This window comes from Doryrhamphus excisus, chromosome 22, assembly GCF_030265055.1.
Source record: "Doryrhamphus excisus isolate RoL2022-K1 chromosome 22, RoL_Dexc_1.0, whole genome shotgun sequence".
In the NCBI taxonomy this organism is placed as follows: Eukaryota; Metazoa; Chordata; class Actinopteri; order Syngnathiformes; family Syngnathidae; genus Doryrhamphus; species Doryrhamphus excisus.
The window spans coordinates 8,324,385-8,343,800 of NC_080487.1; the positions used below are offsets into that span (position 1 = coordinate 8,324,385).

At 43.3% G+C, this 19,416-nt stretch overlaps 2 protein-coding genes across 6 annotated transcripts in view; one reads left to right on the plus strand and one right to left on the minus strand.

Moving 5' to 3' along the window:
- rhbdl1 (rhomboid, veinlet-like 1 (Drosophila)) overlaps positions 1-19,402 on the minus strand; it is a 42,066-nt gene extending 22,664 nt beyond the window's left edge. The window contains exons 1-5 of one of the 5 annotated variants that reach the window (XM_058061505.1): positions 19,289-19,402; positions 16,693-16,848; positions 15,711-15,802; positions 13,771-13,949; positions 3,128-3,286 (exon numbers count right to left, since the gene is read on the minus strand). In XM_058061505.1, the coding sequence (XP_057917488.1) occupies positions 3,128-3,286; positions 13,771-13,887 (276 nt within the window). In that variant the 5' untranslated portion in view covers positions 13,888-13,949; positions 15,711-15,802; positions 16,693-16,848; positions 19,289-19,402. Of the gene's footprint in view, positions 1-3,127; positions 3,287-9,166; positions 9,952-10,014; positions 10,383-13,770; positions 13,950-15,710; positions 15,803-16,692; positions 16,849-16,957; positions 17,061-17,299; positions 17,466-19,288 lie in introns of those variants that run through there. The other 4 variants (XM_058061507.1, XM_058061506.1, XM_058061509.1 and 1 more) reach the window with 4 other exon arrangements.
- LOC131109467 (histone H1.0-B) lies at positions 18,006-19,194 on the plus strand. Its single transcript, XM_058061510.1, has one exon. The coding sequence runs from the start codon at positions 18,207-18,209 to the stop codon at positions 18,807-18,809; it is 603 nt and encodes a 200-aa protein (XP_057917493.1). The 5' UTR covers positions 18,006-18,206; the 3' UTR covers positions 18,810-19,194.
- Positions 19,403-19,416: the final 14 nt, after the last annotated feature.

Genomic DNA, 19,416 nt, shown 5'->3' on the forward strand with positions numbered 1-19,416 from the left:
GCATCAGCCTTCATCAAAATAAATGCCACTTTGATACATTCATTTTCTACCGCTTATCCTCACGAGGGTTGCGGGGGTGCTAGAGCCTATCCCAGCTGTCTTCGGGCGAGAGGCGGGGTACACCCTGGACTGGTCAGCTAGCCAATCACATGGCACATATAGACAAACAACCATTCACACTCACATTCATACCTATGGACAATTTGGAGTCGCCAATTAACCTAGCATGTTTTTGGACTGTGGGAGGAAACCAGAGTACCCGGAGAAAACCCACACATGCACGGGGAGAACATGCAAACTCGACGGCAAGAGATGGCCGAGGGTGGAATTGAACTCGGGTCTCGTAGCTATGAGGCCTGCATGCTAACCACTCGGCCGCATGTGCAGCAATCAACATTTCAAGTCTAATGATATGCACTGCATGAGAAAGTGGAAAGGAAAACATACTGCAGCTCTCTTTGACCACAAGGGGCATTTCTTAACAAGTATATTACACAAAACACCACCAACAGAACCAATGTAACAGTGGTAAAAAGAACTTTTCAGCTAGCATTAATAGTGTCATAGTGTCTTTATATTTGATAACAAATTGAGGGCATAATGAAATGCTTCTGTGATGATACCGTGTGATAGGGCACATATATATACGTACACACACACACAACCATTGGCAGATCGACCACTCATGATAATTTAAATCCAACTACAGCCATTTTGTGCAAAAAAAATAAACACTATCCGGGGGTTGCCTACAGCCACAGCTGTTGATGTCAATGCTTTATGACCCAGTGCTAAGTACCGACCCCGGTTGTTTTTTGTTAACCTTGACCATGACCATGCATTAATTGAATAGAGGTGTTAATAAAGATATATATATATATATATAAAGATAATAAAGATAACATTCCATTCTTGTCACATGGTTGAGCTCATGATCCCTCCTTTTGCAGAAATATTCAATATTTTATGACTAATGTTATAAAAGGAAAACTGAATTCAATTCCACCCTCGGCCATCTCTGTGTGGAGTTTGCATGTTCTCCCCGTGCATTCGTGGGTTTTCTCCGGGTACTCCGGTTTCCTCCCACATTCCAAAAACATGCTAGGTTAATTGGCGACTCCAAATTGTCCATAGGTATGAATGTGAGTGTTAATGGTTGTTTGTCTATATGTGCCTGTGATTGGCTAGCTGACCAGTCCAGGGTGTACCCCGCCTCTCGCCCGAAGACAGCTGGGATAGGCTCCAGCACCCCCCGCGACCCTCGTGGGGATGATGAAAATGAATGAATGAATGCAGCACAGGCTATATTTATAGGTTATCACATGGTTTGTCTGGTATCAGGCCAGGTATCATGCCCCCGCGTGTCAGTATCAGCCCTCGACCTTCTGGGCCTGATACCAGACAAACCATGTGATGATCTTATTATCACATACTATTTAATCATGAGCTTATCACATACTATTTAATCAAAAGACCATTTTGTTTCCAGAAAATGTTCAGTTTATTACATGTATTATATCTAAACAGTGTAAACAAAACAATTGCAAAAATATTTCAACAATAATATTTTATCAACAGTCTTATCTTATCAATGTCTGACAATTAAAGTTCCATTAATCAAGTTTGGGTTTTTTGGTGACTGGAGAAGCACTAGGCACTAAGCACTCGTGTGCTGTTCTCTGATTGGTTGTTTCACGGGCACGATACCAGAGCAGCGTGCTCTGAGTGGACAGCTACGGGGGCTGATACTGGACATGGTTAAACTTTGACACAGTATCATTTCGGCCTTTTCCCGTATCATTCATGGGCGGCTTCTAGGGTACAGCGCCAATTAATACTGTAGTATGTGATAATTATAGGTTATCACATGGTTTGTCTCGGTCTCAGGCTGATACTAGCACGCGGGGGCATGATACTGGGCCTGATACCAGACAAACCATGTGATGATCTTATTATCACATACTATTTAATCATGAGCTTATTATCACGTACTTTCGTTTTTCCATCATGTAACGTGCCACAGAGTTGAATTTTGATTTGAGAGAATCAGGCTCGTATTCATCCCCATTTTCCTTTCTGATTGATAAAATAATGTAGCGACCCTGACGTGTTCATGTTGACATGTTGTGCTTTTGAGTGTCTGACTGTTCCGGGTGACTGTGAATGCACCAGGGGTGGGGGCGTGTCATGTTGAGGAAGCACTGTTGCGTTGCTGGTGGTGGTTGCAACGGCGTGGTTACGGCCGACAGTAGCCATTATTGTTGTATAATAAAAGCTTGTTAGCGATCACAGTCGTGTCCTTTCCATAGCGTCGGCAACAACGTTACAATAAACATAGACACGTATTTGTCTAACTCAGGCAGGGGAATACTTTCTACCAGTCTTCGTTCGTTCTTGCAGTTGCAGTCGCCCTTGGTTTTCCGACTTGTATTTGCATTTTTAGTTTTTTCTATCATTTCAAGAGTGTCCTCCTCATTAATGGTGATAAAACGTTCCATTTCTAATATTCTGTTTGCTATTTTCCCTATTTGTCTTTTGCCGGGAGTGTCAACCGCTGACATGTTGACAGAGCACAGACGGCAGCAAAACTAACGCTCTGTGTTCACGCTTGTGCGCTGTTCTCTGATTGGTTGTTTCACGGGAACGATACCAGAGCAGCACGCTCTCAGTGGACAGCTACGGGGGCTGATACTGGATATGGTTAAACTCTATATTTTATCAGTATCACTGCCCTGGGCTTTGACACAGTATCATTTCGGCCTTTTCCCGTATCATTCATGGGCGGTTTCTAGGGTACAGGGCCAATTAATACTGTAGTATGTGATAATTTTAAATATGATGTGTGCTGAAGCCACACCACTGCCAGCTCAGTGGGGGGTGCTCACTAAGACGTGTTGTGAGGTCAAGAGTCCACATTTACTGACACATTAAAGAAACATTGCCAAGATTGATCCTCCCTTTTGCAGGACAACGACCCCAACAGACGAGTCAATTTTCGCTACGGCGAATCAATTCCCTAACCTTTCTGAGATCCGACCAATGCAGGTGTGTGTGTGCACTTGTGTGTGTGTGTGTATGTATACACACTGCCATTGTTTTGTTACTTAAACTTGTAGTTGGCACTCACCAGCTCGATGAGCTCCTGGTAGCACACTTGGCCCTCTTCATTGCTCTGGACCAGCGCTAACAGCATGTCCAGTTTGGACGGATCCAGCTGCAGCTCATGGTGCTCCACCAAGCTGGTGAAGTTCTCCACTGCGATGAAACCGGTGTTATCTGGATCCAGCTGGGGAATGTAAAAAAAAACAAACAAAAACACACAGGTTTACCTAATCACCATAAAGTAAAAGTTCTGAGATTTTTATCATGACTTGCATGTGCATCATGTGGCCCATCTAGCTCTGCATGTGCTTTAAAATAAATGTTGCTTTTTCTGTGAAACTTTTGCATGTTAAATTTGAGTCTTTATTCTTACTGTTTGTTGGGGCTGCAGTTTGGACACCCCAGATGTAGTAATAAGCTCGGCTTCTTCCTCCTTTTGGGTCCTCATCTAAAAGTCAAGTCAAAACCTACCTTTTTGCTAAAAATATACTTTGAATTGACCCCTGATGGCTTGATCTACCATTTCTCCCTCTACTCTATTTTTATATCTGAACCCAACCGATCGAGACAGATGGCCGCCCCACAGAGCCTGGGTTCTGTTCAAGGGAGTTTTTCCTTGCCTCTGTCGCCAAGTGCTTGCTTCTGTGTCCTTCTTAATTGGATATAATATTTAGCAATTACTCCCCTAATCGTCAGTGCAAGTATGGCTGTATGGATTTTGAGCATTAATTTGCAATGTTTGCTATCCAAGTGTGTAAAAACCAGCCTGAGGACAAACCGGGGTGCTTCACGGGAAGCGTTTCATTTTACAATTTCCTGACGAAAAAGCAACTCATTACGGCTTTCAGATAGTAAACCTTCAGCCTCTTTGTTGCCCCAAGGAGCTTTCAGACGTTGCGTCAGTGTGAAGTCAGTGGAGGTGCACCAGTCCAGATTGTAACACAGTTTGACCAAAATCTTTCTGCGTGAGGATGACGATATCAAACTGTTGCATTGTCTTTCTTTTAAAACCGCAGAAAGCAACGGCGTGGTTATTTTTTTCCCCTGAAAGTGCGGTCAACGGGGGTGTTTTCCTGCAGCTAATTCCAGTAAAAAAATAATAATTGTTATAATTATAACATGACACACACAAGTACAGTAGATCAGCAGCAGCAGAGAATAAACAGATACAGGATACAATCCATGTCCGCTCCGGGGCATTGACTCATTTACTCCTGGTGTTATGTGAGCATCTATATGAGAAGATTGTCTGCACAGACAGGGAAACATCCATACCATACTATCTCCCTCTCAATACAGTGATTGGCTGTAATGGAAACACAGCCCAACTCACACAATGCAAAAAAAACAACAATAACAACCACCCGAGGAATGAAAAAAAGAGCCAAGAAGATAATCCCTTCAACTGTGGATTCTATGCATATTTGTTAGAACATGGTCCCCTCCGGGCAACTTAAGTCAGTCCTGGTGATGTTTCAGGCACCCACATGGCACAGGACAAGAATGGACGTGGAGGAGAAAACAACACCAGCAAGAGAAAACTCAAAAGACTCAAATAAACTCAAAATAAACACCAACTTCATAGATAAAACCAAATTTATGCTCTGTCAACATCTATGTTAGTGTGTTTAGGAAAAACACTACAAGCAAGCAATAAATAGTAATCCTGCAGCTGGCGAACACAGTTAAAGAGCCTGACTTTTCCCACAGGCGCTGATAAGAGAACAAAAACAATAAAAGAATACAACACACATTTATACTATTTTACTTTTGAATGCTTTCATCAACTTCATTATAGGGCGTGGTAACTGATTAGAAAGTAGGGTTCGGCAGTAGTCCGGAAGTGCTCTGGAGTGCCAATAACAGCAGAGTGGCTGCCCAGAGGCGGGCCGTGGATGGAATAAATTAAAACCGACCGTCTAAGGAAATACAGCCGGAATAGGTGCAGATTCTGGAACATCTGGAAAAGTTTTCTGTGCGGGTTATTGTGTGTAGCTGCTCTATAAGAGCCCTCAAGTCAATACAAAGGGTTGGAAAATTAGCATAATAGGTCCTCTTTAATGAAATAAATTTGTTACTGCTGTTAAGTAGTATTTTTTTAACAGCCTCAATTATTAGATATAGTAAATTGCTGTGTCATCTTTTACACACAGCTAAGATATTAGATATTTTTTTCAAATAGCTTAGCTTACTGTATATATTGGCTTACAGTGCACCTTTAATATACAAAATCCATCAATTTTCTATGCTGTTTATCCTCGCTAGCGTCACAGGTATGCTGGAGCCTATCCCAGCTGACTTCGGGCGAGAGGCGGGGTACACCCTGGACTGGTGGCCAGCCAATCACAGGGCACATATAGACAAACAACCATTCACACTCACATTCATACCTATGGACAATTTGGAGTCGCCAATTAACCTAGCATGTTTTTGGAATGTGGGAGGAAACCGGAGTGCCCGGAGAAAACCCACGCATGCACGGGGAGAACATGCAAATTCCACACAGAGATGGCCGAGGGTGGAATTGAACTTGGGTCTCACAGTCACAGTCTGTGTGGCGAACCACTCATCCACTGTGTGGCCCTGTCCAAAATGTAATTCAATGTAATGTACAAAATGGGGGCAGGGCGGGTGAGTGTTGCTTGCAGCAGGATGTGTCAACAAAAGGCTCTGTGTAGCAACCTAAAAGGTGAAAGAATGTCATCCTATTTCTCCCAATTGTCTAGAAATCTGTTAGAAACAGAGTGGGAGAGGAGGACGAGAGAAAGAGAGGAAGTGGACGGACAGCCAGGGAGTGTGAGAGGAGGCAGACATGAAAAGAGACACTGAAAACCCCAACGCCTCGCCGCTGTCTGTTGGCAGTCTGGCAGCGAGCCCTTCTTCTTCTCTGCTCTAACAGAGAGAGGACTGTGACACACTCCAGCGCTAGGCATCTACTTGCCACAGAGGGGAGATAGATCACAATGTAATGTGTTCCTGGCTCAACTCGAGCTGACGAAAAGTGAGAGGAGGGATGTCTGATGAATGTCAGCCTCCATATGTCGGCACATCACTACAGCGGTGGGAAAGACACAGAAGCACGCCACATACATCTGTGCGCATACGCCGAACCGGCATTGACCGCTCACGGTGGTGCTTGTGTGACCTTGCACGCACACACACACACACACGCACACAGGGGACTGCATGCCTGCTGAGGCGAGGAGGAGGGGGCGGAGGATTGGTCCTCACAGCCAATTAGGGCCATCAATTAGCAACATGAGCTACATGGAGACCAATTAGCGACAAGGCTTGGCAGGTGACGCGTGAGAGAAGGATGGAGGAGAAGACACAGGGAGGCGACACTTTGACAAGCTGCATAGGTTGCCATGGTTACCAGTTACCAGTGTGTCCTCCCTGAAATATTGGCATTTGTGAGGCAAATGAAAGACAGAAGACTCTATTCAACACATTAGCCATATACCTTAGTGTAATATTACAACATTTACGGCACCCCTTTTTATCTAAGGACAGGAGAATTCTGACTACAAGGTTGTGATTTTAACCTGACACCCCCTGAAACTTAACAGGTCACTTAAACCACCAAGCAGCCATGACAACAAAGACCAAAGTACTCGGAGAAAACCCACACACGCACGGGGAGAGGGAGAACATGCAAACTCCACACAGAGATTCCCAATGGGGGGAATCGAACCCAGTCTCCTAGCTGTGTCGCCTGCGCTCTAAGCCCTTTTTTTTCCCAACACAGAGCATATTTCCAGACAGATAGGAGCACATTTGAATGTTACCCCAGCAATAACTCATCCCCTCGCTCCACATGAACCACCACCATTTCTGCCACGCCGTCAATGCAAAGTGATGGCCGTGAGATCCCCGCCCCTCTTCTCTTAATACTGCAAGACAGACCCACGGAACTGTCTTTGATGCTAAACAATCCAACTCCATTTTCCTGGTGCTTAAACGCAGCGCAAACAGCCAGAGGCGGCGTTCAAATGCAGCTCAATGCAAATTAGCGTCTGAGAATGATGAAAGGGGACAGCGTGTAAGAGCTTCATTCTTTCTGCCTGACTTAAATGTGTCAAAATAGTATTCACAGTGCTTATACTATCTAGACATATAAATAACCTTAATAGAATACGTACATGACACAAGAGGTGATATCCGCCATGCACTTTAAGAACCTAGCTGGGTGCACCAAGGTGAGTTATCAGATGCACTGCAATAAAGAGGTGTGACTGTGTGTGTTTGTTGGGGGGGGGGCTCTGATCATATGCATTTGTCAGCCCAGGCCAGGAATAGCCTGAGCTCAGCATTGCATTGCAACCTCCTGCAGACAAAGACTAATAAAGTCACTCATGTTGCCACTGTTTGCGTCTCTCTCCCACTCTCTCTTTTCTCCCTGCAGCATTTTTCAGGGTTCAATGTGACAGGGCTGCACTATTCCTTGGACCTGCAGTCCCACCTCCTTTCGAGGAAAATGCCTCATGATTTAGAGAAAAACCTCCATTGTCGTCAAAGCAGCATTAAAACTCGAGTCTTCAATGTGAATCAGTGAACCTCACAGGTTGCCAGATCTGTTGTGTTTTCCACTGAGCTATGCAAACACAGTCAGTTATCTTTTTGAACTTAGCCTAAAATGAGCAGTTTGTAGACTATAAGTCGCACTTTTTTTCATAGGTTGGCTGTTCCTGCGACTTATACTCTAGAGTGACAGAGTGAAAAAAGTGTTTATGTTACATAAACACTGGACACCTTTTCTGTTCATGTTTATTTTTTGTGTAGCTAAATAACCATTGTGTTAGCATATCTTACACCTATTCGGCCTGTTCTCTATTATTTTATTGTTACAACTTGCCTTCTAAGAGGACGTAATGTCTGTTTTGGTCAAGTAGTTTGTCAAATAAATTACCAGCAAAAAATGCGACTTATACGCCAGTGCGACTTATGTATGTTTTTTTCTACCTAGTTATGCATTTTTGGCCTTGTGCGACTTATACTCGGAGCGACTTATAGTCCAGAAAATACGGTATACATCAGAACTGATTCAGTAAAAAACAAACATGTTTTGAACGACTCATTCATGACCGCCACATTTGTATGCTGCACACAAAACAGTAAAAAAAAAAAAGATCCAAACCACTACTGCACTGCCTGTGCTGTTATTTTGTATACCACATGGTGTCAAATTGACTTGAACATAATTAATTTGACAAAACACCCAATGTCAAAATAGGTGTCTCCCAATGACAGCATTGTAAGCTAGCTCATATTAACTTGTTTTCATGTTTCTATGTGTTCATGTTTCACATACTAAGGATTGTGAATGATGGACAAAATTCCCTGCCAAAAAGTGCAGCTCCCATTTAAGTGACAATTATACACTTTTTACTGGAGGTGTTGCCTATGATGATACCTCAGATTGACTGAGGTAAATGCACCTGACTCTCAATCACAGCATGTTATTTATTATACATATTTAAAGGGGCTGAAGAAGGCGGAATTCATGAATTAGAGATGTATGACACAAATTTCACTTGAGAATGTTGTCACTCGGGCTCCCAAAACCCCAAGAGTCCCCAAAGATGAAAGATGGAAAAAAAAACCCCCAACAACATAGGACTGGTCACCAGCCAATCACAGGTATTGGACCAGTACAGCTTTTTATCTGCACAAAAGGCCTATGTTTCTCAAATATTGTTGACAAATATGTTTAATTCTGTGTTAGTGAGCATTTCTAATTCATCCATCTCACGGGTGTCGATCAGACAGCGTGACTATAAGTGTGTTTGAAGTTGGCTACAATAAGTGGCCACTCGAAAAACGGTATTTGAGCCACTACTATTTGAGTAGTCACCCTCCCCACAATGCTATTAAAACACACATTTTGGAGTGACCTTTTATTGTGGCCAACTTAAGGCAATCCTGTGCAATAATAATGCTGTGAGGTGGATTTTACATCTTTGAGTTCAGCTCTTAAGAAATGAAAACCAAGTGTAGTATGAAGCTGCAGACTAATCCACAATACATTCCATGTGATTTAAATGAATCTTTAAAACGAACTCACATAAGGATGGTGGAAAAGTGCAGTTTTCCATCCTATGTCAACGTCTAATTGATGAAGCTGTGTTTCCATATACAGTTAAGCTATCCCAAGTCATGTGCCATCACTGAAGCGCTTACAATCAATGACTCACCATCGCTGACCACGAGCATCCTCTTACTCAGCACACATGGACTTCCTCTTTGTGATACAAACACACATTCATAAAAACATCCTGTTTTGCACAGTGTCTCACACACACACGGCCCCTGAAGTCATCGATGGTGTTGATAAGGGTGTTGGTGACAGGCCAATCAACTTTGACCCCACACTATCCCACTGCAGGAAATGGATTCCCCCATCTTCAGGAGAATGAGCGCTCAATCCATCTGTCAATCAAGCCTGATCATCCAATTTAACAATAGCAGTTAGATAAATACCAGTCTCAGACACAAGCCTTAGGACAGTACAAATAAAAAATGGTGGTTCTCCCACATAAGGTGAAGTCTCTTAACTGATTGCGACATCCATTTACACTGGTAGAACAAATTAGCATCATTCAAAACAATATACCCTTCCTCTGCCTCCATTTCTCTTGTAAATCATGATAGAGATCACCCCCCGCCCCCACCACAAAACTGCTCAGTGGCTCATGCTCTGACCTCGCAGCGTCGGGACCCACATGGCTCCATGATGCGTTGTGTTGTCTCATACAATCACCCCGTCAGCCCTCTCTGGGCCATCAATCTATTGTGATGTTGTGCACTGTGTGTGTGTGTGTGTGTGTGTATCTCTCTCCCTGGATAGGAAAGTGAGGTGGTCGTGGTAGCCCGTAACCATAGAAACCTCCACCGCTGCTGCTGCTGGCTTACCTGCTCTTGTATGAGCTGAAACAAGGAGCTTCTATCCATATACTGGCCAGGGTGGTGAGAGGAGCCGCCGAGGACAAGGGCATAAGGAGGAAGGAGCAAAAAGGAGAGGAGCAGCAGCAGCGGCCAGGGGACAGGAAAGGATGCAGGGCAGGTTTGGCTGGTCGAGGATGCAGCTGGTGCCTAAATTGTAGCTCCAGGTCTCTTTCCTGGTCCTTTGCTGGAGTTCAGAGAGCATGCAGACGTGGCTCAGTGTGGCGTGGAGCTAAAACAAGCTTCAGCAGGCACCCGTGCAGCTCTCATTCACTCTCCTCCGCCTCCTTGCTCGCCTCTATCCCATTGCACTGACTGCTGCTACCTCGCTCGTCCCTCTAAAAACACACACACACACACACACAGAGTGCATCATCACATGCATACCAATGAGCCAGGGGAGGGAAGTGGCCTTGCTCTTCCAATTGGAGAAGGGGAAGGAGTGGCTAGAAAGGCATCTCATGGAGGGAGAAGGGGATGGGCTCCACTGCGGCTTACTACTGACAGACAACAGACACACTCATGTGTGGTGTGCACACTAACGCGACACTTATGGAATTAAAGCATGCAAGGATGGTGTTCCTGCTTAGGCTTGTGCAAAACAAAGGAGACATACTGAGAACATCATGATCACACGCATGATCATCGGATGGCTCACTGACCATTAAGAGCACTCAACAATTTGTTTGGTGCAGAAGGAGAAGAGAAGACGAGGGCTTTCTGCCCGTGACAAGATGATTTCAAGGAAGGGAAGAGGTGGTGTGTACACGGGGACGTAAATCCCAAATCGTAAAACAAGAAGGGCCCTGAAGACACCGTCAGGGTTATCACATGATCATGACATCCACAGAGATTGCGGTTGAAATATGACTTGTCCTCTACACGCTTCCCTTGTTAGATTTACCACCGACTCCCACCTCCATCTCTTTTAAACGGGGACGAACCCTGCCTGTTTGAGCTCCAGATTCTTGGCCCTGTATCCTTCCTATTAATAGAAAAAGCGTTTGTTGGCGCTCTAAATGTGAGAAACATATGCGGATGTTGTAATTACAGCAGTGTGTCCCATGGTTGGGTTAAAGGGAGGCAGCTGGTAAGCTACTGGAATTTGAGCCACTGATAATGGTTCTACTTTGTTCTCATGCCCTGGGCCCGTGCCACTTTGACCATGGCGGGGCTCCCAGATTTCTAATCCATAATAACAAGAGTACCCCTCAATAGAGCACAGAGCTTCACCAGGGCCATACCATCTGACAAGTTTGACTACAATGGATAAAAACCAAAGGGTAACACTTGCATTTATCTAAACTTAACCCTAACCCAGGGGTGGGCAAACTTTTTGACTTGTGGGCCACGTTGACTTAACAAAATTGTCCGGGAGGGCCAGAACATATATTTAATACACACACATTATTTCACGCTTATATTTTGCCTTGATTATTTGTCTAATTCTATCTGTAAAAGTGTCATTCTCTCTGTATGTTCTCATGTCCCTTTTTTCAGGAGCAATTTAAAAATCAAACCACATCAAGCTACGAAATTTAATTTTACAGTTTTGTTGGCGTTTTTTTCTGAATAAGACACCCGGCTTGCAAGTCAGGTTGCCAGCTTGTATGTTAAAAGTTGAAATCCTTAAAAAGCAACTGGCGGGCTGGATTCAAACGCTTAGTGGGCTGCAAGTGGCCCCCGGGGCCGTAGTTTGCCCACCCCTGCCCTAACCCCTACTCTTCATTAGTTCCTCAGTAACTACTGTATTTGTGTGTACCTTATTGTAAAGTGAGACATATTGCAGTCATTAAATGTCTGCTGCAATCTTTGAGCAAAGCATATCTTTGCTGAAGTTAGCAAGGATGCTAACGATGACTGACCAAGCTGTGGTCATCTGATCAACAACAAAAATGATGCTTGTGATTAATCACAAAGTAGATGTGATTAACTTGATTTAAACAAATTAATCACAAAGACACTATGTGGAAGTAGGGGTGCAATGATTCATCCACTGCATCATCCATCCATCCATATGAAGCTTATCCTCACTAGCGTAGCGGGTATGCTGGAGCCTATCCCAGCGTCTTCAGGCGAGAGGCGGGGTACACCCTAGACTGGTGGCCAGCCAATCACAGGGCACATATAGACAAACAACCATTCACACTCACATTCATACCTATGGACAATTTGGAGTGGCCAATCGGAATGTGGGAGGAAACCGCACTAAAGCCCAGGAGCCAGTAATTCCAATGGCGGAAATCAAGTAAAATCAATATTTACCCTCTCTGACATTCCACTGTGACAGAAAATACCTATAGTGTGCGGTCTTGTCTTCATCCAAGCTAAATCCTCTGCAAAAAGGCAAGCTTCTCCTCTTTAACATGGCCTCAGATCATCAGACAAAACATGAGTTTAGCTTCTGTGTGGGAGACAGGAGAGACTAACGAGGCCTTACAGGGAGACAGAAAGGCAGAATACATTAATTAGGCTGCCGACTGACAGCCTTGATGTTATGTTCATGGGCCATAATAGTCAGTCACCTGCATCTACACATACATTTTTATAAATACAGACAAACAAAATCTTATAAAAGTCCTCCCCAAAAAGTACACACAACAGGATGAAAATGTGCAAAAATATGCACTCTTACGGTGTTGGCTGTGCTATTATTTTTCGGACAGTATGGTGGCGCCGTTATTAAACCCCAAAGTTCATCAGATTGACTTTGAGTTTCTCACACAGCCCAGCGTGCGCTACAAAAACACACACTAAAACTTTAGGGCATTTAGCAGAATCACCACAGAATTTGGTGCTCTGCTGTTTTTGTGCATTTGTGTTTGGAAACAATCTGGCCATCTATCAAGCTGACAGCTACTGAGAAGGTTTGCAGCATTAAAAATGTATTAAGATAGCTGCTGAGGGAAATGAGAGAGAGAATCTAGGTGAAACAAGAGGAAAGAAAACCGAAAGATCTGATGATGATCTGATGTCATTCGCCACCCCAAGCGGGCGGGGGCAACATAAATGCACATTTTGTGCATTAAAGATGAAAAACCAATCTCATGTAGGTCAATATGCTACCCCTATCCAAACAAAACACCCATGTCTTAGCTTTTCTTATCTTAGTATCTCTTACTCATAGGTATCAAGGCAGAGTCGTGTAATATCTAATATAAATTTTCAAAAAACAAGTTGCAGGACAAAAATGGCCGCCAAGCCGCTGACCTTTGAGGGCCACGTTCTGCTAACTTGTTCAGCCTTCACAGTAAACAAACATCACAGGCGTGTTGTGTGTGATTTAGGGAAACACCCACAATGGCAGATACATAAATCAGGTCACCGAATGACACAGTTTCAGTCCAAACTGCTCCACATAGAAGTCCTCTTGGGGATATAAAGTGGAAGAAGGCGGCGTCACAAGGAGGTGAAGAGGAACCAGAAGAGCCTGTTACCTCATCTGATAATCAATCATAATGACTATTAATTTGCCTCTTAAGAATGAGGTGCTTTGTGCAGTTTGTAAAATACACAGTAAGACTGAAGTGAAGAGCGACCCCTGCTGTTTGAGCAGGATGTTGCTCGTTATTGTCATCACCTTCTTCAAAAACAAAGTGTCAGTATGCCAGATCACCATTTTCTATGTCCTGTACTATAATTATTCTCATAACTCTCATAACTACTTTGTTCAGTATTCATAAAAATGATCAGTGAAAAGATAAAAGTAATAAAGGGGAGCAGTACCTTATGTTTATGTTGTTGCTGCCCTCTGTTGGTACCAGCAACCTCCACCAAGCCATAACCAGGAATTGTAGGGGAAACACTAGAGATTTCATCGTCTCTAAGTGAGGAAGTGTCCATCCATCCATCTGTTTTCTATGCCACTTATCCTCATGACGGTCGCGTGGGGGGTATGTTGGAGCCTATATGTAAGGAAGTGTCAAAAAATAAATACAGTGATACTATCACAAGGTTAGCTTTACACACATATACATATATTATATTATAATAATTATATATATTATATATATTCAAGAAACAATACAAGCAGTTGATGTTTGCTAAATACAAGGATGAAGAGTCTTGAACCAGTCATGATGTGCTATATATATATCACTATATTGACACTTACTATGGTACCCATTATGTCATTGGATGCTCATATCACCTCGTACTTTGGTACGTGACAAAAAATTTAAAAAATTATAATAAAAAAACTTAAACTATATTAGGAAAGCAGGAAGTGACCAAATGTAACAGTTACTGATTGTAAAAGTACCAGATGGAGGGGTAGGATTTAATAAGATTTGCTTCTTCCTACTCCTTTTGGACATTTGGAACTGTGAACTGATTATGTGATGCACTCAATTGTAATCTGATGCATGTTCAAATGAAATTAAACCATCACCATATACACACACACACAGAGATGCATGTTCATCACTTTGACTAGGCCACTCCAAAGTCCTCATTTTGTTTTTCTTCAGCCATTCAGAGGTGGACTTGCTTTAGTGTTTTGGGTCATTGTCCTGTTGCAGAACCCAAGTTTGTTTCGGCTGGAGGTCACCAACAAATGGCTGGACATTCTCCTTCAGGATTTTTTGGTAGACAGCAGAATTCATAGTTCAGGTCAGCCCCAGACCATCACACTACCACCACCATACTTTACTGTTGTTTTTCTGTAATGCGGCATTAGTTTTACACCAGATGTAATGGGACACACACCTTCCAAAAGGTCCAACTATTGTCTTGTTAGACCACAGAGTATTTCCCAAAAGTCTTGGGGATCATCATCTCTGCAAAAATTGATGTTCTTTTTGCTCAGCGGCCATTTTTGCCCAGTGTCTTTCTTATGGTGGAGTCATGGATGATGTTTGATGTTGTTGTGGGGTCTTTTGTGACTTCTTGGATGAGTTGTGGCTGTGCTGTTTGGGTTATTTTGGTTGGCCGGCCACTCCTGGGAAGGTTCACCACTGTTCCATTTTTTTGTTTTTGTTTTTTTCCATGACTGTGGTTTAATAATAAAAAGTTTCTAAAAGCAGTTTGTGTTGTCATTGAGTAATATTTAAAAATTTCTGATGATCTGAAACATGTGTGAGAAACATGCAAAAAAAAAAAAAAAAGAAATGAGGAAGGGGGCAAATACGTTTTCACACCATTGTAGCTCATCTATTCTATCTCATTAGATTGTGCTGGTGAACACAGTGCAGGGGTCATCGTGTATGTAGCTGCGTCCGCCACTCGGCTAACTAAATCCTCCAGTATTAAAGGGGCAAGGGTTAAAGTTGGGATTAGAGCTAAATGTAGCATTCTTCAAGAGCAATATGTGAACTGCATGGCTGTAAAGACTATTTCAACAATAGCTGCTGACTCAGGGAGCTCTTCAGAAATCACTGTTTAGGGGGGAAAACGCTGTGTCACAGCATCAGATAATGGCTTACAATAGCTTCTATAGAGCCCCTGTTACTTTGACTGAAAGCTCACATGTGCTCTGGAAGCGTGTGTGTGTAATGTGAAAGCGGACATGACAGCTGAAGTTGTGCCCGCTTTAACCCGCGCTTGCATATCACTGCGGTGTCAATGTATGGACCAAAGTGGCGGGCCTCTGCTGGCTGTGCAGCAATTGGCCCACTGCACCACACAACACAGATACACAGACACACACAGAAAGCAGTTGCTCTCACCATAAGCAGATGGCTGACAGACAAGCGGCGTAAAATGGTCTCTGTGTCGACACCTTGTTCTCACTTTTGCGTCGCTCCAAAGATGTAAGGTGCTATGTCAAACAGAAGGCAAGTGTTGAGATTAATTTAAGACAAAATAATTGTAAAAAAAAAAGATTAGATCTTGCAATGTAGAAAAAAACAAAAAGGTGATAAAAACAGACCTGAGCAATCAAAAATGACTGCTTTAATTTAAACTTATCTGAATTGTAGCCGTAATGACAAGCTTTTAACAAAGCAGGATGTGATCATGCACCCAATGCACACAATGGCCTTCAACGGTGCTGAAGTGGTTGGTGATGTTACCCAGAATGCTTTGGGCCAGCTGCAGGGCGAGGCTTCAAGCAGCTAAAATTACATCAAACTGGTATTGGGACACATTTAGAGGCCCAATAAACAACTATGAAATGTGCAGATGGCTTCTTCGAATACATGTGCAACATAAATAGAGGTTTGGTTATAAGCCACATACACACCTCACACTGTATAGTATATAGCTTTGCTTAATGTTATCTAAACCATAAACAAATAAGATCACTGGTATCATCAGTCAGGCGACAATATTCTTTCTTTCTGTGCAACACTTTGATTAGTTCCAATTTAATGCATTTACACAAACCACTTAGATTTAGTAGTAAATTAAGTTGAGTACAAATTGTACGAGCCAATGTGTAAACAGCTGATCTATAGAGGCGATGATTCAGATCACTTTGCAACAATTGGATTACTTTAGTGGTACATTTATATAATTAACCGCATCCTTCACACAAACTACTAGTAAATCCTGCAACAAGATCATTATTCATTACAGTATATCATTGTTTACATTAGATAACTGATCATTTACATTTTTCACCTGGTATACTGACAACTTTCACATGGATTACCAGACCTAATTTAACATTTTATTTGAAATATATTAATTGAAACCTTCAATAAATACCTATGGAATGTATGTGGAACTTATAAACTGAAAGTCCTTGTCATTCAATTGTCGATTGGTTGCTTTCTCCCGGGTGGGTAGTGGGACCAGCGTGGCCGGGGACAAGCGCCTCCTGTGCAGTCACTTGTTTGTGATTATAATAACCACAGAATGAGCCTGCATTGGGGACAAAATGTGAGGTGTTGTTTACAAACACTTCCTGCCAATCAGGGTTAAATCAATCATGTCAAGAAGCAATGATAAATTGTGTCAATGGGAAAAGCACCGTAAAGTGGCTGGGACTCAAAATGGCGTTGCAGACAGAGAGCGAGAGATGTTGTACTTAAAAAAAAACAATAAAAGCTGAGAAATTACTACATTTGTATATTTTAAATGTTGGTTTTGCTCTACAAATGACAGAGTGATTTCATAGAAAAGATGAAAGCGACATGTGCCAGAAGTGTTATTGACTGATGCGCCAGTTACTGAACAAAAGAAGCACTGCGCACTAGAGTGAAAGATTTAAGTTTAGGCTGCAGCCCCTCTCCGCAACTGGAAACACATCTGCACACACTCACACACTTCCACCCTCACTTCAAATAGAATTACTATTTCCAATCATACACACCAGGACCATGTCATGTTGGGATGTGTTGGCAACTTTCCTGACAATGGAGCCGGAGCGGCGGCCGCCATAGTGACAGATGTAAACGATTGGCCCCGAAAAAGAGGCAAATGGTCGCACATAACCACGGTGTTGTGACACATATGAAGCCATGTTGTCACCACAAGAGTCACCTGTGACTTGGACACGGTGACATTTTATTTATACGAGCTTTAACAGTAAATAATCTCCACCACGTCACTTGAAGTCAACGACCGGACTGTGTTAGTTGGGAAAATATATCCATGTATTAAAAACGAAAACGAAACCCGACACTGACCCAACGGCGTGCAATCGATAGAGCATAGATTCACTTTTGATATGCATGTCAGGATTTCCCCCAAGGTTTCGTCTGTTCGGGTCAATTTAACTCGAATTGTGCAAAATTGTTGACGGCGCGTATTACTTCGAGTCGGTTTTCCCGGAATAAAAGTTGTTATTCGGCGGCGACGAGACGCGGCAAAGATGTCCAGAGGAAGCCCAATGCCTCTGCTACGAGGCGGGCACGTCCCGTTGGTCGGTATGTGCCTGCACTTTTTATATTTGTGGGGAATTGCAAGATGAAGAAACACAAACGGGACAGCGCCAGTTCCATGGAGTCCGCTAGATCAGCTGCTGGCAGTTGGTGTTTTCAATCACGTCCGCAGAGAGGCTTCATAGGCGCCACTGGAGCGCTGGTGGAATTACTCAGAAGACATCCACTGTCCTGTTTCATCACACTGCGTGGACACGTCTGATATTCTATATTTTTTTTTTAAAGAAAAAGTGACGTATTTTCCCCTTTCTGTGTTTCGCTGCTTCTCTGTTTAACCAGCCGAGCCATCACCTTCTTAAGGAGTTTTTTTGTGTGTGTGTGTGTAAAACTAAAGACATGGCAGAGACATCGGCAGCTCCGGCCAAAGCCAAGAAAACCTCCAAGCCCAAGAAACCCGCCTCTCACCCAAAGTACTCGGACATGATTAAGGCGGCCATCGTCCACGACGCCAGCCGAAGCGGAGCGTCCCGTCAGTCCATCCAGAAGTTCATCAGGAAGAACTACAAGGTGGGCGACAACGCTGATGTTCAGATTAAAATGGCCCTCAAGCGGCTGGTGGAGTCCGGGATGCTGCGCCACACCAAAGGCATCGGCGCGTCTGGATCATTCAGGCTCACCAAACCGGAGGACTCCAAAAAGTCCCCCAGCAAAAAGCCGGTGGCCGCCAAGGCCAAGAAGGTGTCCAAGCCAGCCGCGAAGATGGCCAGGAAGGTGTCCAAGCCCAAGAAGGTGACCAAGACGCCAGAGAAACCTAAGAAAGCAGCCCCCAAGAAGAAGAAAGTGCCCAAGAAGACCACCCCGGCTAAAGCCAAGAAGGTGACCGTGAAGAAGCCAAAGGCGGCGAGGGCGACCAAGCCGAAAGCAAAGCCAGTCAAGAAGACGCCCAAGTCCAAGGCAAGGTCCCCCAAGAAGGCCGCCAAAGGAGGCAAAAAGAAGTAAAAGGGACATTATCAGAGACTGTGTAAATATTCCAGACATGTCTTCGTATATGTATTATTTTTGTAAAATTCCATACGAACTTCTGCTGTTTTACCAGTAGTCTATCTGCTGCACCATTAACATGTTGAAACGGTAACACAAGTGTACATGATCATGCAAATAATGTGTATACACACACATACATACGTTCAACTGTGTTGATCATTTAACTTTGTGATTATTATTGTACCAGATCCCTTAAATCCATCCTAATCGCTCAAACTCTTAAATTAACATCACGTTGGAACTCCCTCCAATAAAACACTAAAAGAAATGTTCTTGTTTTTTCGAGGGGGGATTATGACGAAATAGTTGAATGAGTCACAAAGGAGTATGTTGTATGAGGTCACAAATGACATGTTGATTCCCTTAAACGCCAACATGACATCATTATGTACACTTAGGTACACCTTTGAAATATTCCTGAATATATAGCTCACCTTGTAGTGATCCCTTACTACACTACTACACTGCATTTGAGCCTTCAGAGGAGGTCAGTGACATGAGAGTCTTCACAGGCACAACCACCAATGGGACGGCCCAGCATCCACAACAAAACCCTGCCCTC

What these genes read in the sequence shown, in the direction of transcription:
- LOC131109467 (XM_058061510.1), top strand. Translation starts at nt 18,207, where the DNA reads ATGGCAGAGACATCGGCAGCTCCGGCCAAAGCCAAGAAAACCTCCAAG.